The sequence below is a fragment of the Centroberyx affinis genome, unplaced genomic scaffold (assembly GCF_046629955.1).
Source record: "Centroberyx affinis isolate AG114_WGS23_722 - 3 ecotype Tasmania unplaced genomic scaffold, CSIRO-AGI_Caff_v1 ptg004830l_1, whole genome shotgun sequence".
Taxonomy (NCBI): Eukaryota; Metazoa; Chordata; class Actinopteri; order Beryciformes; family Berycidae; genus Centroberyx; species Centroberyx affinis.
The window spans coordinates 1-25,773 of record NW_027282356.1 but is presented as its reverse complement, the minus strand read 5'-3'; the positions used below and the strand labels follow the sequence as shown (position 1 = coordinate 25,773).

The 25,773-nt window shown below is 41.8% G+C and overlaps 1 protein-coding gene across 1 annotated transcript; it reads right to left on the bottom strand.

Moving 5' to 3' along the window:
• Window positions 1-659: 659 nt before the first annotated feature.
• mtnr1al (melatonin receptor type 1A like) lies at window positions 660-19,088 on the bottom strand. The gene is made up of 2 exons (XM_071545257.1): window positions 18,794-19,088; window positions 660-1,429 (listed from the first exon to the last, which is right to left on the bottom strand). The coding sequence occupies exons 1-2, from the start codon at window positions 19,086-19,088 to the stop codon at window positions 660-662; spliced, it is 1,065 nt and encodes a 354-aa protein (XP_071401358.1).
• Window positions 19,089-25,773: the final 6,685 nt, after the last annotated feature.

The following is a 25,773-nucleotide window of genomic DNA, read 5'->3' as shown; positions in this document are numbered from 1 at the left end:
AGATGCAATTTGTCGATAATTCAACTTCAAACTGATATTTAGAGGGGGGGAATAACAGAATTTTTGATTGGTAACTATTATTATTAGTGAAATTGAAATAGTAATTTGTTACACCACTCGATACTAGAAAAAAGTAATATCAATTATCAATGCATTACTGAGTAACAAGTTGCTACCCAACTCTGGTCTCTCTCTCTCTCTTTCTCTGTCTCTCTCTCTCTCTCTCTTTCTCTGTCTCTCTCTCTCTCTTTCTCTGTCTCTCTCTCTCTCGGTTTCCCTGAAGCATTCCACTGATAACTCCCAGTGTGGCATCATTTGTTTCACTCCGTCTCGATCTTCCACCTCTCCTCCTCCTCCTCCTCACCTCCAGTTATGAAAATATTTTGCTATTTTTCTCTCCATGACATCCACCCTGTTTTTTGTTTCTTTCCACCTTTGTTTTTCCTCTCTCTCTCTCTCTCTCTCATTACTACCTTTTTAGTGCCTTACTTTGTTAGAGGTCAAGTGAACTCCTCTATTTCTTTCTTTATTTTGTTTATTGTCTCTTTCTCTCTCTCTTCCCTCCTCCCATCCCTTTTTAATTGCCTTTCCTTGTTAAATAAAGGTCAAATAAACCTCGCCAGACGCCTCCCCCCCCCCCCCCCCCGACCTCTTTGATCTCAGCAGTGGAACTTGAAGATGATCAGAACGATCCTCTTGTACTCCTTCCTGAAGTTGTGGTTCAGGACGCCGTAGACGACGGCGTTGAGGCAGCTGTTAAAGTAAGCCATGAAGTAGCTGGCCGTGAACAGCCACTCCGGAATGGCCCGGCCCAGCCTGGAGTCCAGCGCCACCGCCAGGCCGATCAGGTTCAGCGGCGCCCAGCAGACGGCGAAGAGCACGAACACCACGAACATGGTGAGGAAGTTGCGGAGGTCGTGCGGCTTGATCTTGGGCCGCGAGTCCGGCTTGACCCTCCGCCTCACCTGGATGACCAGGATCCAGATGCGCAGGTAGCAGTAGGTGACGATGCCGATGGGCAGGACGAAGTGGACCACCACCACCGTGATGGTGTACAGCGAGCTGACCGACTGGGCGAAGGTGCAGGAGTACACCCGCGGGTCGTACTGCAGCGACTCCACGAACCAGTTGGGCACGATGGCCAGGATGGTGAGCGCCCAGACCAGGACCACGTAGCACATGGTGTTGCTGTTGGAGAAGAGTTTGTCGTACTTGAGGCTGTGGCAGATGTAGCAGTAGCGGTTGATGGCGATGCCGGTGATGTTGAAGATGGAGCCGATGACGCTGAGGCCCATCAGGAAGCCGCTGATCTGGCAGTGGATGTAGCCGGCGATCCAGCCGTCGTGGAAGATGGCGGTCAGGACCAGCGGGTAGGGATAGATGGCCACCACCAGGTCAGCCAGGGCCAGGCTCACCACGAAGGCATTCCCTGTAGGCAGGAGGGGGGGGGGGTAAGTAATAAGTAAGGACAGATAAGCTAAGATGTCTTCATGTATCGTGCATGTGTGTAAGCATGATTTATTCTTTATTTTATTAAGCCTTTGTTTACCATAAAACTTCCAATAAATGTCGGAGCCTTTCTTTACCTAAACTAAAGAGAGCAGCGGGCCTTCGTTAGAGACAGGTCATTATTTCTTTTGGCAGGTCCACAGTACCTAAAAGTTGCCTAAAAGTGCTAGAATTTACCAGTATTCTGTAAATAATTATGCTCAAATTTATTTGTTCTATACTTCTCACATTTTCCCCATCTTTCCTCAAAAAGATGGACTTGATTCCTGATTCTCATAGTTATTTTTTCCATTGTATATATTTCATTTACCAGATCTTTCCATTTACAATTAATTAAGTCATTAACCTTCAACCAATTCTTTGTTATTTGCTTAGTTATGGATACTCTTATTACTAAAAACAAATGAAGATCACTTTTTTGAATCTCATCTGGTATTTTCCCTAATTATAAAATTACTGGTGCCATGCTATATACTACTGTAGGTTTGCTCACAAAGGTACCAATGCGGATCATTGATAATGCTGCAGATCTTATTTGATATTATTTTGCATTTTTTAGGACTTGTGCCAGTTCCTGTATCTATAGTAACAAGATAAACTTATCAGCTTGTTCCAGTATATGCAACATCTCTTTTTAGTAATATATTTTATGCTTTTTTAGTCATTTTAATGAGATTTTAAGCTGTAGTATTGCATGAATTTAGACTCCTTTCTAGTTATTCTGTCATATTTTTGAACCTGGCTTTTATTGCGGAATTGAGTGAATGTAGAGTTGGTATTTTCATTACTGTTGTATGATATTGGTTTTGTCTGTCATGCCTTGAAGTTGAACCTGACCTTGATGCTGAATAGAATGGGAAAATCAAGTCAATAGAATAGAATAGAATAGAATAGAACAGAACAGAATAGAATAGAATGGAAAGGAGTGGGTATTGTCTGGCAGAGAGAGGATGCTTGTAAGACAAATGCAGAAACAACAGACAATGTAAAACAACACAACAAGAAAGAAGTGAACTCCTTCAGAGAAGAGCAGAGTGGAACAAAACAAAACAAAACAAAACAAAACAAAACAAAACAAAACAAAACAAAGATAGAAAACACAAAGATAGAAACAACAAGAACAGGACAGAATTGAACCAACTGAACAGAAAACTAAATGTACCAAAATAACGAATGGCAGACGAAAAAATAAACCCAGACCCCCATCGCATCGCATTTCCTCCGACTTAAATTTAATGGCGTCCGGATCATTAAGCTCTCCAAACCTCATCACCACCGGCTAAATGTATTCACCATCATTAGAGGCTAATGAATACCACTGTCCAAGGCTGTTTCTTTATGGATCCAGAGGAATGCACCGTCATCAGCACAGCAAACTGCATTGTAGCAACTTGCAGCAGCTCACACACACTCTCTCTTACACACACACACACACACACACACACACACACACACACACACACACACACACACTCTGACATGCCTCATCCAACAAACTTCATACCAATGGACTTGTGTTAATGATTGACTCATGTTAATCATTCTTTTGTGTGCCGACCTCAGTGTTTTTCTCCAGTTTTCCAGCTGTTTTAATTGCCTGGTTTCCAGCCTCCATGGATCTGTCTTTAGCACTTTTTGAATTTGCATGGTGATTCATAGCGGTCTGGACTAAGCCTATCCACCGGCAGTTATTTCAGACAGATACTGTCCGACAAACCTGATTGGATGGTTGATGTGGGCGGGACAAACTTCCTTATGACAAGCGTTACAGAGCGACAGCAACGACCAAAATGGCAGCCAGTAAAGGAACTGGATGATAGCGAGCTACATAGATTTTGAGATTTTGTCAGTCCGTAAAAAAAACTTCATGGCATTGATGAATTAAAACAGGAACCATCAGCTTGGAAGTGAAAGCCGCCATGATTGTTGTCGCTCTGAGGCGTTTCCAGATTACGTCAATCTGCTTTGCTGCTGTGATTGGTCAAAGATTTTGAAAACTGACAACTAACACCAACCAATCGGTTTGGGTGAGAAATGACTTCAGTGAATCAGTGGTGGATAGACTTTGACCAGACCGCTGTGAATCACCATGCAAATTCAAAAAGTGCTAAAGACTGAGATTCATGGAGCTGGACACCAGGCAACTATTTTAACTATATTACCAGCCAAACAGGCTTTTACTATAGAACATAATCCCCAGATGATGTCACTTGCCATTTAGAAACTAGAAGAACTTACCAGAAACACACAAACTATAGCAGGAGCGGTGGTAAGGATTAAATGCTATAAAGGTCTATAAAGCTTCCACATGGGGAAATGAAGTGTGAGGGCCTGATTAAGGAGTTTAACATTTACCTGTTGCCCTGACTGAACTGCAGTGCATTCCCAATTAACATTTCTCTCCTTGTTGATATTCCTGACAGCGTCTCATCAACGATGCACAGTTGTAGCCGTTGTACAAGTCTACCTTTACACAATTGTCCTGCACCTATCCTGCGTCAGGATCGCAGACAATTCTCTCTCGAATGTTGTACGGCAGAATCAAATTACTATATCGTAACACAAAACTCTCATCAGACAGGTTACCAGGTCAGTCCTTGGTCTCCTGAAAATTTCGGGAAATAAGCGAAATGTCTTAAAATGCAAAGAACGTGTTCTGTGCACAAAAAGAGAGAGAGTCCTTTCCCCAGCAGGAAAGGACTAGAGGAGACACGACTAGACACAAGAAGGAGTTTGATATTGAAATAGTGCGTTGGAAAGTAAAAGTGTGGAACCCTAACCCAACTTCTTCTTTTTTGACCATGACCAAAACTGTAACCCTAACCTTAACGGAAGTTGATTTAGTCGCCTAAACTTAACCATTAGGCTAAACCTTTCACATGAGGAACATGCCAAATTCCTGGTGTTGTCACTTAATCCTTTCGTAATGGAGGAACGGAATCTTCACATTCTTCATGTCAACAACATGAACCCGGTGTTTCACAGTTTGTGCTCATTTCACAAAATGTTATGAGGTTGTGTTGAATATCTGACATCAGTAAAAGTAGAATTTTCCAAACCATTCCTCTTTGGAGTGAAGTCAGAACGCAGCAAAAGTTGAGCGAGCGTCCAGAGAAAAGTGGGTCTTCTACAATGGCAACATCTCATTGCTGTCAGATGAAAACCTTGTATCTCCAAACTAAACTTTTCAGGAACTAAGAAAAAAAGCCTTGTTTTTGGTTTCATGACAATGTATTTTTGAGTTTGTCCAATGGGGTTTTGAAAGGGTTTCATAAGCCGAAGAGGTCGGGAAATTTTCTCAACCCATAAAGTAGCATGTAATCCTTCAACTGAAGTGAAAACATGAAAATCACCAAATTTTGAGTTTTTTTTCAAGATTTTCATAGATCTGTAAGTTGCTGTCATTGATACACATAGGAAATACAGTCTCTGTTCCTGAAGCCAGTCTCCATCTCTACTTCTGTGATATCACAGCTGTAGCTTGTTCAGTAGCATTTTGGTATGTGAGTCCCAGGAGGCTGTAAAGATGGCGGCACGCCAGTGAAAACTATGGGCTGTTATTATTGTTGGCTAGGAACCTTCAATATTTTTAATGAACAAGCCTTGTCTCATCACATAAATACACATTCATGGTGAGTCTCCCTGTAGAAAGTTACCTGCTGTTGTGGCAGGAGTTATCTGTGGGTTCGCAGGGAGAGAAGCCGCTTTTACATCACATTTTGCGTTTCAGGCATTTAGCTGACGCTCTCATCCAGAACGACTAACAATGAGCGAGCATGCACTGTGTGAGTAAGACCCACACTTGCACTTACTGAGGGAAACTTTGACAGAACACACGGCTGTTGCTGGGATCAAACCTTCCAGTTACTGAACGGCCTGTCTAACCACTAAGCCGCTCTGCAGCCCCTAAAATAGATGTGTTCTGCTGGAAGCTTTTATCCAGGCGCATGTTTAAACCCAGAGGGAAGCAGAACCCCTAACTCTGTGTTAATAATACCATGCCCTACCTACTAAGCTATGCAGCACCATTCAGTATTTATCATTCCCTGATTTCGTCTTCATTATGAAGAAGCCTCTTCATTAATATTCTTGACAAGGAGACTCTTCGTCTCCTACAAGTCACAGAAGGCTAGTTAGGAAGAGTCGTGGGCTCCGAGGAGAGAGACGGGGGACTTGTTAACCACCAGTCAATACGTATTAGTCTCTGGTTCTGTCTTTATTACTGCGTTTTCCCTTTATTACTATTCCTAACAATGACTCCCCTCTCACATAAGTCGGAGCCATACGTTAAAATGCGAGGAAAAAGGCTGTCGGGGGTTTGAGGTTTGTGTGGATATATGGGCAGAGCGAGGTACTAACACAGCCGGAGTCAGACTCTCATTAGGGCCATCCATGCTGTAAATGTCTGGATTCATGACACTCGAACGTGCTTTGGGTAAAAGTGTCTGCTAAAAGGCAGATGTAATGGCTCAACAAAAATATACCAATGAAACTTCCAAGCACTATTCACTGGTGACGGTTGGAGCACTTTTAATACACAACAAAAAATCAAAAGTTAGACTTTTATTTCTGATGTTTGGGCACGGCTGTGCCTTCCTCAGAGCCTGATGTTAACAGTTCATCGTGGTCTCAATAAGCATAGAAATGCATTAGACTGTGTAAACGTGTTTGTACCAGCGTTTCCCCTTCATGTCTTCTACCACGGCAGCCCGACACGTAAAGATCATTATCCACTATTCTATTTTTGGTCTCTTTAAGTAAATAGACAGGCGAGATGAAACTGCATCATGGTAAACATTCTCGAGTCTCTGAGAAGCAAGGAAAATAGAAGTAAGCTGACGTTAGCTGGCTGTCTAGATCCAGACTCTAAAGCTAATGCTGCATTTATGTAATATCAGCAGAAGTGAAAGATGACGCCTCGTTGCTACAGCTTGGAAGCGTTCAGGTGTTTAACTCGTTGGAACGCCCACATCCAAAATAATTGTAATATGTATAAGATCAACCATAACAACTGTAACTTTACCCTAGCTATCAGTCTTTTGGTTATATTTATTTTTCATGTTGCAGTAATCTTGTATTCCGAGTCAGATTTCCTAGCAGTCATTTTCTAACAACACTGGTACTAAATACCAGTTTACAACTCAAAAAAAGTGTTTTAGTGTGGAGTTATGCTTTACATGAGGGCAGATGATGTTAAATTAGCTTGGGAGGAGATAACACGTGGTTAACATGTGTTGCTCTGCAAGAAATAGTTCAGGGATATTGGACGAAGAGGCAAACAGAAGTTGGTGGCGAACTGCAGGGCAGTTTGGCTAAGGGAGGGAAGGATGGAGGGGGGGGGGGGGGGCATCCACCAGCCAGCCTGACATTTACAGAGGATGCGGCCGCCTCCATAATCCCCACTTAAAGTGTGGAAGGTTTTTGTGAGAAATTAATTTAAATGCTCTCCATGCATCATGGCACATACTGACAGTTCTATGTTGGATGACAATCATTCACACCACAGCCACATGTGTACAGTATATACTTTGAATGAAAAGTGCTGCATCTTTTTCCTGCTTGAGGGAATTACAGTACTGTTGAAAAGTCTTAGGCACCCTAGCTTTTTTATATAAAATGCATCTTTGATGTTTATTTGTTTTCTGCATTGGCGTGTCATTAGACTGCTCTTTATAGTACATTTCTTTGATATGGATGGAGAAACTTTTCATGTCATTATTTTTGAAAGCATCTTTGCTTTATATTATGGATTTTTTTTTTTACATGTGCCTAAGACTTTTGCACAGTACTGTATATCAAAGTCAAATTGGCCAACATATCATCCACAGAAAGGGTTGGTAAGCTTTGGAATAGGATCTGTTCATGTGCACATCACTTGGTAAAGCCATGAAATTAACATAGACCGGTGCGCTTTGTGTACCAGGGACCATGCTGGAAGGACATAAAGAACAAAGAGGAAACACTGGTATACACTGTATGCGTGTGTGTGTGTGTCTGAGAGTGTACACACCGCCTACTTGTGTGTGTATGTATGCAAGTGTGTCTGCGTGCAGGCTGCATAAATGTGTGTATGCTTGCACATTTGCATCTGTGTGTGTGTGTGTATGCTTACATGCATGTGTGAGTATGTGTGTTTGTGCATGTACTTGTGTCTGTTTCTGTTCATACACTCTCTCTGTCTGTCTCTCTCTCTCTCTCTCTCTCTCTCTGTCGGCAGAGTGAGAGACTCTCTGTGAGGCTCGGTTTTGAAGCGAGTGCCTTGGTGTCGCTCCTTCACTCTGTTCTTGTGTTTTATTTGTTCTGTCTCAGCAGAGCGTGTTCCAGGCTGCAGCCGCCGCCGGTGTTTCTGATCCTCTCTGCAGCTCTGACTGCTGCTGGTGCTTTGTTCAAAGTCAGAGTACAACAGCAAACACTGCTGTCACCCGCGGACAGATGTACTGTACAGTGGTTGCAGGCAGTAAGAAAAAAAATATACCTTTTCTGCCTGACTCTTTGCTTGTTTGCCTGACATTTCTGTATCATACAGGAATACCGAAAGACTCTGATGTTATTTACATCCATAGTCTGAGCTAGTGGTTCTAAAACTGAGGTTGGGAACCACCAAGAGGGTCACAAGATGCTTTTTGGTGGGGGGGTCTCAAGGTGATTTATGGAATCTGAAGAAATATAATACTTTGCCTTTTTTCTGGTGATATAATAACTAGTTGCTGCCTCTAGGCTTCTTTTAATTGTTAGGTCAAATAGCCTGAAAAATAAACATTATTTAATGTCAAAGTTCACCTTTCTGCATGTTGACTCTTGCAACAAGGGGTTGCAAATAGACATTGCTTTAATATTATGGTATCACTTTGCTGGAGTAGGTGCTGCTTTTTTCTCAAATGGTGTAGGCTATATCTCTCAAAACTCAGAAGGGGGTTCCATAAATATTTTTTGCCTGCTGGACTGTTGTGACCTTGCTCTGGCTGCTGTCACCCAACAGTGAAGCTGTTAAACTTTAACAATGGTACATCGCTTTCAATAATATGTACCAACAAATGAAATGTTATCTCCCTCCACCCCCCCCCCCCCGAGACTCGCTCTGACTTTCATGTAAACAATCACCAATATTATAATTAAAATACTCCTGCTGCTATCAACCCTGGCAGTGATAGCTCCATGCTCTACACCTGTCTATAAAAGTTAGCTCAAAAGGAGCAGGCATCACAGCTATGCATAGGGAATGAAACAGCACAGAGGGCTTTCATGTGATGTATCACTGGCGGCCATATTGCAGGTCCTCAGCCCTTGGGCAACACTGGCTATCAACAGCTGATTTCTAAACGTAAAACTTGATCGTTTCAACAGAATTCACGAGACATATCTGTGCTGTTTTTGACTGGAAACTGATAATTTTGCCACTGATAAATTTTGCATTTACATAATGTCAGCTTGTTAGCTAGCAAATCATAATCTAGTCATGCCTGGTCTCCCTAAATTGTGTGAAATAAGCACAATGTCTTAAAAAGTAAATGTGCTCGTGCTCTGCGCACCCTAAAAGGATTACATGGAGAAGACACGACTAGAAACAGGAAGAACATTGGAATAGTGTGGTGGACTCCGACGACCCGGTTTCGATACCCAACTCATGCCAAGACCTTTTCTACTGTGAGTGAAGTTTTAATTTTTACCCAAAGTCTTCCTTATTTAACCCTAACCCTAACTGTATTAGTTGCCTACACCTAACCTTAACCTTAACCAAAGTTACTTAAGTTGCCTAAACTTAACCGCGAAGAAGCTAAGAAGATGAACAGGTGAAAATGGCGTTTCCCATTTGTATTATTGTCACATAATCCTTTTGTGGTGGAGGAATGTAATCTTCACATAATCTATGTTCACCACATTTAATCTGCGTTTTGGAGTTTGTGCTCATTTCATGAAATTTTATGAGACTGTGTTGACCTGGTCAGCTCACCATTACTGTCTTATAATAAACACATCTGAATTGTGCATTGGCTAATGTATCAAATAGAAGCTAGCATGAGTAGGGACTAGCAGCCGCATGTTAACATTAACATTGGTTGTTTTTATAAATTAGCTTGCTGGCTAGTTAGCTAGCTAACAAAGCCAAAAAATCACTGTTTAGCTTAATGGAGCTGACTTTTCTCAAGCTAAAACTAAAGACTAGGACAAAACTGTCACATTAAACTAAAAATCTATCAAATCAGACTGTCTTTTACTTTTAACTATACTGAATTGATCTACGTACACCACAACAATCTTTTTCAGGTATCTCTTTCTAGCCTGGTTGTTACATATTCATCCATTATTTGCATACAGCCAATTCTCCAGTGTTCCTCCATGATGGACTAGGTGTGGTTTGAGAGGCGATTTGTGATGCAACTGCAAAGCCTCTGCAGACCCAACCAGACATCAGTCCAAACAGGGTGAAACTCATTCCTATCTCGTGCAGCGAATCATCTGATTTGCATAAGTTTCATTTGTTGAGTACGTGCTTTAGTGGTTGTCGAGGTCCGCCGGTGTGTCACAGAGTGAGCTGAGGCGTGTCTTGAGATGCTGGGATGAAAATGAAGGTCAAACACAAAGTACTGGGCTTACTTCATGTCCCCACAGTGGGTGGTATTTTAGAGCAGACCCCCCTTTCCTGCTATTTTCCAGCTGTCAAATAGGATGGCTTGGGATTCGGTACAACACTCAGAGAACGGCCATCTGCTCAGCTTCACTTTGCACGGTGCAGACTGCGCCACCACCCACCACACCATCCTTTAAAAACAACCAAGCCCCATCTGTTTGGGAGTAGTGACATCATGTATCACATAACGTATTAATGTTGGAATATGGCTAATTTTAAGAAGACTTGTTTCATGTCCTTTTAGAGCAAATTCATTCAGTTGAGTTGTTAATTAGTGGTTCTGCTCTGTGTAGCTCAGTGGATAGAGCAAGGCACTAAACGCTGCCAGGGGTTTGCGGTTTGATTCCCACTGGCGCTGCCTCTGCTAAAAATAAATACACTCGTGGTACTGTGAAACACTTTGGGTACAAGTCTCCACCAAAAGGCTTATATAGTTATAAGTACATAGTTAGTAAGACAGGGTACAGGATGTGTAGGTTGTTTTTGTGTTTTGTTTCTTTTATTCTGATTGTTTTGTTCTTGTTTTGAATGTTTTGATTGATTTGATCGAGTTGTGTATCATGAACACTGGGGCGGAAAGTTGGAATATATATGTTTAACATTAAGTTTATAGATAAATATAAAAATAGGGGGTAGGACTTGATAAGTATTCACTTCTTCCTACTCCTTTTCGGACATGAAATATTTATTTATGTTGTTTATGGAGAGTTTGCTGTGTATGTTTGCTGTTAATTTTATTGGTTATTTTTGTTTTCTCGCTTATATTTTTTACTTTTTTAACATGTTCGAAATAAAAGCGAATCTAGTTGAGCTCCAATGAATGTAGAATGCATCTGTGTGGATATATTTGACTAAATCAAACCTTTAAAATTCAATATATGGGATTAGGACAGGATTGGGATAATTATTACATCATAGTACTCCCAATTACACTTTCAGCCGCTGTACAAGTACTTTTTCCTGCATGCTTGTTGAAGTACAGCTACAATTTGGCTCCATCAACAAGATAAATTGTTTGGAAAAATCAAGTTTTCCCCTTGAAAGTTACATTGAATGGTAACTAGTTGGTTGAGATTCCTTTGTGACTTTTCAGTTAAAATATCCATAAGTTTGTTATTCTCTGTAACATTGGTGTCCAATCATGTGCCATAAAAGCACAAGAGTCTGCAGGTTTTCATTCCAACCAATGACCACACCAGCTGATTTCACTGATTAGCGCACCTTCAAGCAGAGAGGGTGCAACTAATTAGTGAAATCACCTGCTGTAGTGATTAGTTGGAAGGAAAACCTGCAGACTCTTGGCATTTTGTGGCACATGATCGGGCACCACTGCTCTACAACGCTCAAGAAAGAACTGTCTGCAGTGCTAATGCAGAATAAGATGTGTGAGAAATGCGTGTTCATGAAAAGGATTTGGGTGACATTTCCAAATCAGCGACAGCGTGCGGCGCGGTGGATTACGCTTGTCCGGCTGGAGTGTCCTCCAGCTCTGAAAAGGTTGAGAGCCGCCGATCCCGCCGGCCCATCGAGAATCGAGATCAATGAAAACGCACTCCGACTCATTCATGTCTCGTGCGGCAAATTGATCTTCAGCTTGCCGCGCAGATTTTCAGTTTCTGGAGCAGCAAATGTGTTGAATTCGGAGTGTGTGCTACGCAGTCTGCCGGGGGAAGACGAGGCTAAACGCAACATAATCTGGCCGTGTTTGCAGCAATCCCACCGAGGGCAGAGCCGAGCCCCCGCTGAAACTACTGAAAACAAGCCTCTGTATTTACATGATAATTGCATTTCTAGATGTAAATGCTTATTTACATACATTATTTACCCAGAATATATTCACAGAGTCATATTTACCGGTCCTATTTGCAAAGCGAGCAGGCAGGTGTATTGAGCGTGTGAAGTAATTGAATGAAAGGAGGCCGTTGTGCTCTGTCTGTGTAGATTGTGGCAGCAAATCTGCCTTGTGACGCTGACGTGATCGACTGTGACAGGACTTCATTAATGACCAGGTAATCTGTCTCTGACAAGGCAGATGGAGAGAGAAGAAGAGAGGAATGGAGAGGGGGGGGGCAGAAGAAAGGAGAGGAGAGGAGAGGGGAATAATTGAAAAAGTGGGGGTAGAAGAGCAGAGGAGAAGAATGGGGTGGACAAGATGGGAGAGGAGAGGAATCGAGCAAACAGGAGACAAGAGAACAGGGGAGAGGAGAACTGAAAGGGGAAGAGAAGAGAAGAGAGACATTGAGAGGAGAGGAGTGGTGAGTTGACGATAAAGGGGAAGAGAAAAGGCATTAAGGGGAGAGCAGAAAAAGAAGGAGAGGAGAGTAATTGAAAGGGGAGGAAAAGACAAGGGGACAGAGATTGAGGAGAGGAATTATGGGGGAGAGTAGAGGAACGGAGAGACCAAGAGAAGAGTGGACAGGAGCGGAGAGGGATGAATCAAATGGAAAGGAGAGCAGAGGAAAAGACTGGGAAAGAGGAGGGGGAAAACAAGAGGAGAGGAATTGAAAGGGGGGGGAGAGGAGAGGTAAGAGATAAGAGAAATGGGGGAGGAGAATACATGAGAGAAGTGAAGAAATCCTCAGTTTTTGTCTTTCGGTCGCACCTTGCATCCCTCCTTTCCCCTCCTCTCGCTCGTGGATTCGAGGGGTTTACCTCTGTCTTGATGGAGAGCCGGGGAACAGACGACGCGTCCTTGGGACTGATGCGTACGACGGCTTTGACGAGCGATGGGGAATGACAGCAGGCTGGTTGTTTCTGTATCGATTCTTGGCAACGCTAATTTGTCACCGTGACAAGTCTTGGCACTCGGCGAGCTCGACTGCGACCGGATGCTCGCACGCTTCCAGATTTAGACGCTCAGGTGACAGAAAATTGTCTTGGATGCAGATAAAGAAAACTAATTAACTCACCAACCCTGCCAACTCTCCCTCTCTCTCTCTCTCCGCGGTTTGTTCTACTTTGACTGTTTTTTTTTTATTACACTGCCTCGTTGAATATTTAATTCTGACATGACCAATGAGTGCATTCTGAGGTCTGACCGCTGGTTCACATCTTGTCACATCACTCTGCTGTCAAGAAATCCACAGCCTGTTGCACCAGTTAAAGTTAAAGCCTGTTGCACCAGTTAAAGTTAAGTTCAGTTGCAGTTGCACCAACTGAAATAATTCAAAGACAGATATAAGTTGCAACTTCAACCAACGACTTCCGTAAAATAACTGCTGGCCTGGAGCAATTTGATAGATGGAAAACTTGCTGGAGGACCCAAGGAACAAATATAGCGGTTTACATCAGCATCATGGACTTAGATCACTGAACTGATTAACTAAACTACAAGTTTAGTTAGCTAACAATCAAATAATTAACATTATTCTTCCATATTAGTGATTAAGCCTTAAAGAGTAACTAAACCCCACCCAAATCTTTAGTGAAGCCTAACCTAATGGTGAAAAGTAGGGTACTGCACTGGCCATCTGCTATTGGCTGGTGTTTGTGCCAGGTGATGTCACCTTCCATACAGTACAACAGGTGGTGACATCACCTGGCACAAAGACCAGCCAATAACAGATGAGCAGTGCGGTACCCTACTTTTCACCATTAGGCGTCAGGCTGCACCAAAGATTTGGGTTTGGAGTTTAGTTACTCTTTAAGCCTCTTTTTCAGCCACTTTTTCTCTCACTGTCGCACACGTTAGCTAATTTTAGCTTAGGCTAGGGTTGTCACGATACTAGAATTTCTAACTTCGATACAATACCGAGGAAAATATCGATATTCGATACCATTTTCGGTGCCACAGGAGAAAAAAATTACAACACATTAAGAGCCATAAAAATAGATTTTTAATATTAAAATTAAAAATCAATTTTCAATCTTTTTTTAGATCAAACAACACATTTTTGATTGACAGGTGTCGATCGCCGTCATGATTTGCTCTTTTTTATTGAGGGGAGTGAGCTTATACTGCACAAGCATGTGAAACATCATATTGCCTCCTGACCTCTGCAGCATAGACTGTTAGCAACTAAGCAAAAAACACAGAGACAGAAACTAGTGGCTTAATATCAACGCAGGGGGAAATCCTGGTGCAAACGAGGCAGATGGACGGACAGACAGACACACACACGCGTCTCCATAATGTAGGTCCAATATAACTCATTCAAAACTTTGCACTTACACAGCAGATTACTCCTACTCTAGTCATCAGCCTATCAGAATGCTTTTAGCTTGCCCGGACAATGCATCTGAAAACCGGACAGTCCGGTTGAAAACCGGGCATCTGGCGACCCTACGATTATGTTAGCTAGCTCTATGTAGCTTGGTTAGCTAGCTAAACTAAAACGGCTAATTTGCAGGGTATGTTTAACGTTTATGATAAATGTTTAATGCTTCAGTGATGTCGAAATTCTTTATATAGACTGGCGTGTCGGTCTTAAGGTGCTTCACCAAGTTTGACGTGTTCCCCCCCTTCGTCGGCACCACTCTGTAACATTGTTTGCTGACTGAGGCAAAAACCCAGCTGACTGCTAGTGAGAGGAGGGGCTGTGGGCAGCGGGTCGGAGTGTGTGTGTGTGTGTGTGGCTATTCAATTCAATTCAATTCAAACTTTATTTCAGACTCAGGGTCCAGATAAAAAAACAAACAGAACATAACATACAATGAGTTACATACAAAGGATCAATAAAAGATCATGGTTTAAAATATATATTAATGTCTTACAAAGAGACAACTGTACCAATGCCTCCACAGCTGGGATTGGTAGCGTGTAGAACTAAACCTTATGTTTGATAAAACCAAGATGATTTCATTTACAGAGTCATCAAGCCGGCAAATAAATTTATACATGAGATTTCTTAAAACAGCTTGGAAAGTATTGACTCCTGCAGCCACAAACATTTCACTTGCACTACACCATCTAGGTCTTTGAAGTAGTATTCTCATGGCATCATTATAAGCTGCTTGAAGTCTCTGTAAGCTTGTTTTTTTGTAGTTTGACCACAGGTGTGCAGTATAGAGCGGTGTACAATATGCTCAGGCTAGTACAGGCGGAGATTGTTTATTAAGAGAAAGCACTGCTGGTATCGATACTGAGCAAATGAGTTTTGTATCTGTTTCAAATTTTTAGTATCGAGTAAGTATCGAAGTATCGATATTTTTGACAACCCTAGCTTAGGCTACTGTTAATTGGAACAGGAGAAATTGATTTTGGCTCACATGATATTGGCCACAGATGGTGAAAACATCACTCTCTGTGACAGGGTTAGTGGTCCCATTATGCTGCAGTCGTTAAGCTGTACCTTCAGTCTCCATGGTGCAACTAAACAAAGACACAACTTTAGTGTGTTTGTTTTGCTTTGTCTTTGTAACTGAAGGTCGAGCGTACGTTCAGCTGGTGGAACAGGCTGCCGGTGTGTTTCGTCCATTTCTAATGAAATTAATTGGCGCCACCTTGTGCCAAAAAGACGTTACTCCTCGGTTACTGCAGGCAAACGCTCGGCTAACTCAGGTTAGAAACATAGAAGATTTTAATTTATTCAGAGAGCAGAAAACTTTTGATTCCTGGTTAGAGTTAGTTCTAGAGTTTAATAATGAATGCTTGCTACAGATGAGGTTGTCTGTTTGTTTTGGCCGAAGCATGTAAATTACTTTACTTACTTTAAGCCCATCGCCCCTAGAGGAGCATAAACGATCGACTTCAATCCTCCACCTGGTTCTGTTCTCACTGTTCTTTTCCAGCTCCTGCCAGCTATGACCACTTTTCATGGCCAGGTACTTTAGCTTGTGATAAAATCAATTTTGAATCAATATTTTGTTTCAAATGATTAGCCTAACGTCTTTAAGTAGCCGGGTAAGCAGTGGGATCATGTACAGCAGGTTATTTTGTAACAATGAACTGTACATTATCTCTTACATAACATTATGTTTATACAAGGGTTGACCAATATGGGTTTTTGATACCGATACCGATTCCAATATTTTTTGATTGATATTTCATGTTGATATTCAATGTCTTTAAATTTGACCATTTGTATGCCAAAAAAAAACACCATCATGGGACACTAAAACTCTCCACTGAAACCCAGGATAACGATAAAAATACATGTAATACATGTTGTATACTTTTTTTTTTTTTTTATCCGATCAAAATTTTTCTGTAGATTCAATTCAGGTTATGGGTTTTCTAACAACATGACCAACGTTAGTCTGATATATGGTCTAATCTTAGTTTATACTTATATTTGTATAGCACACAGTTCCTATTTAGGAATCCATATTTAAGTAAGCAATCAGTATTGTAAATAACAAATGTAACAACTGTAAGTAAACCCATACATGTTAGCAATCCATACTCTTTCCCATACTTCCCACTATTAACGTGTTGAAATTGTCAGATATATGTTCATAAAAACCTCAATTCTATTATGTTTAGTCTATTTTTCACACTGTATCCTGTTACTTTTGCTGCTGCAACCACCCAGTTTCCCCACAGGAATCATTAAAGTTTCATGTTACGTTTATCTTACCTTACTATGCATTCAAATATGACCTAACTCCTAAAAAAGTTGGAGTTTAAGTATTTTTCCGCATGCCTTTTTTTTTCCGCAAACATTTCTCTCTAACCTTTATGTTTCAGCGGAAGACTGGAAGACCACGCACACGCTCATTTTCGGCAACGTCCTCCTTCAACATTCATTCACTTCCACACATTCTCACACGGCAGCTTCCCAGTCCAACCACAGCCTCTTTCCTGTTTAGCGCTGAGTAGCTCCATTGAGAGAGAAAGGGGTCAAGTGTTTCTCGGTCAAGGGCGCCGCAAACGGTGCATAAGAGAGCCAGGGAGAGACTTCCTCATTCACTTTCCTCACCTCCATTCTCTCAGCCTATTAGGGATTTGAACCGGCGACCTTCCGACCGTCAGGAAAGCTTCTGTAACCTCTAAGCTCACTGCTGCCCCAGTTTTGACGGGAAGGGGAAGAAGAGAATTGATTTTCCCCTCTGCACTATTAATACAGGAGCTTTACAGGAAGCTGAGCATCATAACGCCCGGACCTGCGCACACTAAATGGCAAACCGATTCATCAATATTGATATATTTTCTTTGCTTTAGCGGTTATGAGTACGATTATTGCAAAGGTGCGCGTCCTCCGGAGACCAAACTAAGTGCTTTTAATGTGATGTTTTACTCTTTCAAAGGGCACTGCAGGAGCGTGCCGTCGAAAGAGAGATAACAATTAGGAGTCTAAATTGATTTTCTCTCTGCGTTTGTGTTTGAGGGATCCTAAGTGCCCGGCCTATTTATGCACAGCAGTGCTCTTGACGACTTCTAGTCCACGTCAATCTCGGCTACTATCGGATTCACAGATCGATTACAGACTCAGAGTGAGTCACCGGCTATGGCAGCACTACTTTTACTTTTTAGAAGTCCTTGCCTGGAAGCCAAAATGGAAACTCTCCCAGCCTGCCATCGCTGTCTGTAGAGTACTCCCCACATGTCAGGCTTGGCACTGAATTTATCGTTTTTTCTACATTCAAGACAGATTTGTACCTCTATGATTTGTACCTCAGTGACATTGACATTTGCTCTCTGTCCCGAATGTCTGTTCATAAAACTTTTACAATATCCCGTATAACTTGGGCGGCAGGGCAGCTTAGTCACATGGTTGACCCTCGTAACAGCCGTGCCTCCTGTCAGAAAGTCCTTGAACAAGACACTGAGCCCCAAGCTGTCCACTCATTGAAAGACGCTCTGTGTTAAAGCGCCAGATAAATGCCTGGAATATAAAGTGTAACCTGGAGAATGTTACAGCCACGCTCCTAGGTTTGTGGGAAAAGATAATTCCCAATCATGCTGCCTTGTTAAAAGTCTCATAAAGCTGACTTTAAAACAAGCTAGATATTAGACATGCAGGAAAGCCCCAAAACCACAGTTTACATTTCACATTTCACTTCTGCTCTAATCCAGAATGACTTCTAATCAGTTCAGTGTCTTGCTCAAGGGCACTTGGACAGGACACACGTCATCTTCTATGGTATCACTATAATATGCCTATAATATTCCTATAGGGACTTGTGTGTCTGTGGTGCTCAGCAGTGAGTTTATTTTGATTTTATAATAAAATGTGTTATCTCCTGTAGTATTCCTATGATACTGCTATAATATTCCTATAGGGATTTACAATTTTGATGTGATGTTTGAATAGTTGCCTTGTAACATTTATTATAGGATTACTATGGGTCTTTTTTGTTAGGGTAAGTCCCTATAGGAATATTATAGCGACACCATGGAAAGTAAAAATGCCACAAAGTACGATAAGGTGACAAACTTATTATTGATGACCACAAACACGCTTTAAGTCACAGTAGGGATGTAGGAACATTATAGTGATACTATAGGAGCATAAAACATACCAGAGTACCAGTAAAGTCATTTCAGCCTCACTGTTTAGTACCACAAAAAACACTTTAAGTCACTAGAGAAGTATTATATGAATATTATAATGATTCAATAGGAGATATAAATATCGTAAAATACACCAAGGTGACTATAAATTCACAACTGATTCCCACAAACACACTTTAAGTCACTGTATGAAATATCATAGTGATTATTCGTTAGCGTGTATGCATAGGTGACATTCTGACACTGCACGACAGTTTCACCTGCTTTCCTGAGTTTCCTGTTCCTGAACACGGACACGATGACCAGCAGGTTCCCGATAATATCCACCACGATGGTCGTGATGAGGACGCCGGCCAGCAGGGTGACCACCCAGGGGAAGGACTGGTGCTGCTGGCCCGGGGCCCCTTCCTCCCCTCCCGGCGTGGAGTTTCGGGGCCCCAGGATCCCTTCCACCATGGTGGGCTCATGGTCCTCCAGGGACATCAGCTGCGGAAGGTGCCGTGGGTCGACGAGTCGCATCGGTTCGTGGTCGCGGAGTATCGGTCCATTCAGCATAACGCACGGCTAGACTACACGCACCGGGAGGCTCTCCGCCTTGTTGCGCGCAACGGCACCGGAGCGACACGTCCTTGATGCGCTAAAGTCTCCAAACAAGGCATTGGTGCCCAGTTTCACTTAATCTAATGTAATATTGACTTTTATAGTCCCGCTGATCACTTATCTAGGTTAACCTTTACCATTCTGAATGGAAACACAAAAAACACAGCAGATGTTAAGATGAATTTGTCCGTTTACGCACAGTTTATACAGCTCTAAAATTATTCAAAGAATCTTCTTTTCAGCTGGAAAAACGCATCAAAAATCTTACATCTGCATTCAAAATTGTAGCCGATGCCACAAGTTTCCAGTCTTTCATTCATTCAATCATTTCGTTCCCATTTTGACTGGAAAAAAGAAGAAAAACAGCGAATCTGGAGCTACCAAGTCACGCGTCTCATCTTGTGAATCGTCTCCATCTGCGCAGCTGGATGTTTCCTGCGCTGAGGTTTCATTCACAAATCCGGTCCGTTATTCATGACTCCAGCTTCATTCAGGCTCACACACTGAGAGGAACTTCAGCTCCCCGCTTCTGAATCCTTATCGAGAACAGCGCGCCTTATAGCATCCACCAATGATGCTCTCTCTCTCTCTCTCTCTCGCAGTGGTGTGTGAATGTGTGTGTGTGTGTGTGTGTGTGTGTGTGTGTGTCACACTCTCTCTGTCTACTAGTACACCTGTGCGTAAAACGGTTCATCTCTCTTTCCCTCGGTGTTTCTCTTCCTCTCTGTTTCTCTCTCTGTCTATATATCTCTCTCCCTAACTCCCTCTTTCTATCTTTTTCTCTCACTCTCTCTTCCCCACTTTATTCTCTCTCTCTCTCTCTCTCTCTCTCTCTCTCTCTCTCTCTCTCTCTCTCTCTCTCTCTCTCTCTCTCTCTCCACAAATGATGCGCGCTCTCTGACAGTTCAATTCAGTTTCAATTCAGTTCAAATCAGTTCAGCTAGATTCAATTACATTCGGTTCAATTCAGTGTGCTTTATTGTGCTTTTGGCATGGCAGTTTAAAAAAAAAAACGATATTGCCAAAGCATGTAAAAAGAAATAAATCATCAGTTAACCAACATTCCAGAAAATTAATCCAATCCGATCCAATGCATCTGCGTCTCTCTCTCTCTCTCTCTCTCTCTCTTTCTCTCTCTCTCTCTCTCTCTCTCTCTCTCTCTCTCTCTCTCTCTCTCTCTCTCTCTCTCGATGCTGTGCGTGCTCTCTCCTCCTAGCGGTCCATCCTTAACCCATTATCGGACGGTCTGTCATATTCCTATAATAGTAAATTGATAGTGACCTTATTAAAACTCCTGTGTTATCTCTATAATATTCATAGAGACTTTTGATGTGATATTTGTATAGTGTCCTTTTAAATTGTACTATAGGATTACCATATGTGTTTCTTGTTAAAAATTTTATAAAATATTATAGTGATACCGTATGGGGTTAAAAACATCATAAATTGCAATAAGGCCACTATAAACTCACTTTTGGGTACATACACACTATAAGGCTCTATAGGACAATTAGTGGAATGGGGATTTTTCAGCAGTCGGATGCCAGCAAATCAGTTAACGACAGATACAAAATCTTACAGGTAGTCTATTATTTAAATATACCCTTGAAAGTTATTGATTTTGTTATTTTACTTTTTACTTTTACTCATTATAGTGGCAGAACTGGGAAGAAAGCCCAGTAGTTCTCAATCATTTTTGGCTCACAGCTTCCATAGATAAAGTGATGTACTGTCACCCTGCTGCAGGAATAAATGTTGAGGAAAGTGAAATTATTTTATTTTCCCTTTTGAGGCTATATTACTTACTAATTACTGGAAGAATCCTAGCATGATATACAGTATTTGCAAATTTGAAATATACTGTATTTTATCATGGTCCTTTAAACGTCTGGTGTCGCCCCTCCTGACCCCTAAACTTACTTTAAAGTGGTAAGATTATTTATGTATTTATATATATTTCTTTACTATTCAGTCTCCACCTTTTCCGTCTTGTTTGAACAAACTGGATGATGCGTCTGTCTTGTTAGCTTGAGATTTTTGGAGTGAAGGACAGCAATTTACACCCTTGCTAAAATGATTTAGTCTCCATCTTTGTCCCTCAGCCTCATTGCTGTGGTGTTTCTGCACTGCACTTCCCACAGATCACCTGTCAATCAAACTGTGGGCGGAGCTTAGATTTTCTGTTGATGCAGTTTGAGTTTCTCTTTTCTTTGTCTGTTCAGCCATGGTGGGTGTCGCTGCTCATGCTAACTACCCAGTTCTTCTTCTTCTGTTTATTCCAAACAAACCGGAAATGTAAAACGCATCACTTCCTTCCTTTTGAGCTACCAGACGCCGGCTGTTTAGAACAGACAGTGGAAAAGCTTTCATCAACTGGATATAGGTTGGATCTATGCAGTTGTGTTATATCAGCAATAAAGAGTCGCGAAACGGACATGAAAGTGTCATGAATTACTCCATTAAAGCTGCACTAGGTAATGTGACACTGGGCCCCAAATTGCAGCATGAGGTAACTGTTTGAATTTTGAGGACTTCAGAATTCTGAGTTTCTGAGTACAGAAACACCACAGCAATGAACGCCTAGCAACAAAGATGTATATGAAATTGTTAAAAAAAAAAATTACTTCATTCTTAGAATTCTGACTTTAATCTCAGAATCTCAGAATTCTGACTTTAATTTCAGAATCCCACTATAAAATGAATGAAATGAAAACTGTCTGTCTGTCTGCATCCATTTTGCTCCTCAGTGGGTCGGCCAATCAATCTGAAACTGCACATGGGCATTGAGCATTGGCATAGGCAAGGACTGACAAAGTCGGTTTTTCCATTTTCCCAAATTTACGCTGTTTATGCACATTTTTGGCAAGTCTGCGCGGAGTTGTGGCGCGTGCATCCCCGGGTATGGACTAGTTCTGTCTTTAAACTCAAAATTCTGACTTTCACTTCCTGTAGGCGGAGACGATTTCCCACCAGTGACCATTTAATTTGTCCAAAAGGCGGGATGGATCCGGCTGTCTGTCCATCAAATGTGATACCTCAGATCCCCACTGCTCTCATTTTGACGAAACTTGGAAGGATGATGCATCTGTGTTCTGTGTCCTGGTGTTTAAAAAAAATACACTGATTGGCCTGATGAGGGCGCTATAATTAAAGGCCAAAATGTCAAACTCAAACATAATATCTCAGACAACACTGGTTTGAATTGGATGAAATCTGGAGGAATGACACATTTTGGCACTGTGTTCTTGTGGAAAAAAAACAAAAATTGATAATTGATTAGCCTGATGGGGATGCTATAATTAAATGTAAAAAATTAAAACCTTGAAAGGCCGTAACTGCTGCACCACCGGTCTGATTCTGATGAAACTTGGAGGGAAGATGCATCTTGTTACTGATTGGCCCAAAGGGTGCTTGCATCATTCATTGGGGACGACATGTTTACTTGTTTTACATCAAAATCTGGCCTAGCGCAGCTTTAAATTATCTATGCGCACAATAAATATTCCAAAAGGAGTATCTCATCGCCTACTTTTTTTTTTTTTTTTGTCGCCTGTATTGAATAGCGAATAGCCTGCGAACACAGCAGACCTGCAAATGACACCAGCGCCGCTTAGTTTAAAATACTTCAACAACACAGAAGCGTGGCGGAGTGAAGTCGGAAACAAGGGGATAGATATAGACCGTTGGCTTCGGTCCAAAACAAGAGAAGAAGACGAGGGGGGGGGGGGGGGGGGGGGGTATGTGGTGGAGGGGGGGCATAAAAAGACAAGACTCTACCCAGAGAATTTGAATCATTCATTTCCACATCAAACGCAGCGTTCACCAAGTCCTTGGATTTCCATCCAAACAGGGCAAATACTCTCTCCTCTCCCTCATCTGCCATGCACTTTGTTGGCGCTCGACTTGAAACTCCCCCGTCTCCTTTGTGAATAATGTGAATTAGTGTGTATTGGTTGCATGCAAGCATCCACACACACACACACACACACACACTCACACACACACACACACTCACACGCACGCACACACATATCTGCAGATACACCTGTGCTTGTTTGAGAGCATGCCATGTTTGACCGATCACTGTGGAGCACGACACTTTACAGATGATTGTTGATGTGTTGCACTTACACACATACACACAGATATATACACACACACACACATACACACAGATACACACACACACTCACACACACAGAGTGAAAGTTATAACTACGAACAGTTATAAACACACAGCAAAAGACATATACACACACACATGGAGAGAGATGCACATAAGCACACACACACACACACACTTTTACACACATACACATTCACACATACCCACACAGACACAGAGATATAAACACACACAGAAAGAAAGGCACATGTAGAAAGAAAGATAGTTACACACACACACAATATACACATAGAAAGAGATACAAACACACACACACACACCAGTTGTATTTTATCATATTATTCTACCAGCTGTCACCGCACCATAAATAACTAAACAGTAGTAGTTTCAGTAGTTTCAGGCTGCGTTCACACCCAGCATGTTCTCAACAGTTTATTCAAACTCTGGAGTGTTTCCTCCTTCAGTTCAGTTGGTTTGTCCAGGTGAGACAGATGACCTTTGAACTCTGGTGGCATCGAGAGTCTCAGTCCTCTAACAAGAGAGAAAGAGAAAAATTACACAACAATAAATATGTATAGTAGAAATATGTTTGTTTTCCTGTTCCATAAATTGTTATGTGTGATGTGTGAATATGTTGTGACCCCTGGTTTCTACCACACAAGTTTATTATCGTGTAATTTTTCTGATTTTTCTCAAATTTTTGCTTTTGTTCTGGTGAAATACTGAATCGTTTTCGGTCTCTCGGCCTCCACTGATAATGCATCAAATGACCGGAAAAGGGAAAATAATTTTTTGGGTGAACTGTATGTGTGTGTGTGGGGTTGTGTCATGAGCCAAAATTTTTGAACACCACTGCCTTAGATTACCTAATATGGTTATGGTATTAACATGATGCTATTACCTAATATGGTTAGTGTTGAGGCACAAATAAATCAATTTTAGAATAAATAATAAATATAAAACAACAATTTATTGATATTATTATTGTATGGAAGTTTTTATTGGACTCACAGAAGACAATCTGCATGTGTGGTTATTGTTTTCCTGAGGCACAAACACTCTTCAGTCAGCAACATCTCTTAGTCATTCCATACAATTCAATAGTGTTTTCCACAGCTAAATGACCTGTTGTTTCCATGCGTACTTACCTATAGATGTTACAAGGACATATTTCCCAGAATCCCCTGCAGCCTGGCGTGGAGGGGCATGGGGGCCAAATTACGCTTGTGAAATAGGTTTTCCCTGACCTTTGACCCTTCCGTCCTCGCAGCTCATTACTGTACACAATCATAAGTGTGTGAATTGTTCTGCTGTTTTCTCCAACCAAATTATTAAAGTGCTGCACTGCCTCACGACAAGCAGCCACACACACACACACACACACACACACACACACACACACACACACATACACACACACACACACACACATTTACATTTATACACACACTTGCACAGATACAGCCACACACACTAACATACATACACAGACCACAGACTTAAAACCACATTTACACCCATGTAGCGCACACACACACACACACACACACACACACACACACACACACACACACACACACACACACACACACTCCAGTAGAGCCATGTAGACTACATTAGCGCTCCTTTGTGACTCATCTTCTGTTGACCCTCAAATTGTGACGGGTCGTGTCAAGAGTGCATGCGCTTGATTTTGTTTGATTTCCAGGAATGAATGCGATGCAGGTGTGTCAGAGTGTGTGTGTGTGTATGAGAGAGAGAGAGAGAGAGAGAGAGAGAGAGAGAGAGAGGGGGGGGGGGTTGTTAATGCCAAAGCATTTATGGTAAACACACACACACACACACACACACACAGACCAGACACACACACACACTCACATTTCCATACTGGAGCCTGTGATAAGGTGTTACAGTAATGCGCACATCCAAACCTGCACATGTACATTTCCTAAACATCTGTAAATTGAATGTACTTGATAAGGTGTGTGTATACTGTTTGTATATTTCATTTTTTTGGTAGCCTATATTATTTTATGCCTCCGCACCAGTGACATTATGTTTTCGGGTTGTCTGTCTGTCCGTCCGTCCGTCCGTCCGTCCCATCCTCATGAACGCGATATCTCAGGAACGCCTTGAGGAAATTTCTTCAAATTTGGCACAAACGTCCACTTGGACTCAAGGATGAACTGATTATAATTTGGTGGTCAAAGGTCAAAGGTCACTGTGACCCGGGGCGCCCCGGTGGCTCACCGAGTAGAGCGCGTACCATGTAAGGCTCAGTCCCTACTCCACTACAATTCAGAGGCAAATATTGTACTTTTTGCTCCACTACATTTATTTGATAACTTAAGTTGATAGTTACTAAAGATAAAACTTTATTGATCCCCAGGGGAAATTTACAAACTACCCAGCAGTAAATAAAGTCATTAAAATCAGCTTCACCATTACCAGCTGCAACATTAAAGTGGTGTACACATTAATGCATCTATAATTATAATCCAATAATATAATATA

Excerpts from the sequence above, each read along its gene's own strand:
- mtnr1al (XM_071545257.1), bottom strand. The coding sequence starts at position 19,088 with ATGCTGAATGGACCGATACTCCGCGACCACGAACCGATGCGACTCGTC. Across the intron at positions 1,430-18,793 it reads CAGGAAACTCAGGAAAGCAG|GGAATGCCTTCGTGGTGAGC; the intron begins GTGAAACTGTCG and ends TCCTGCCTACAG.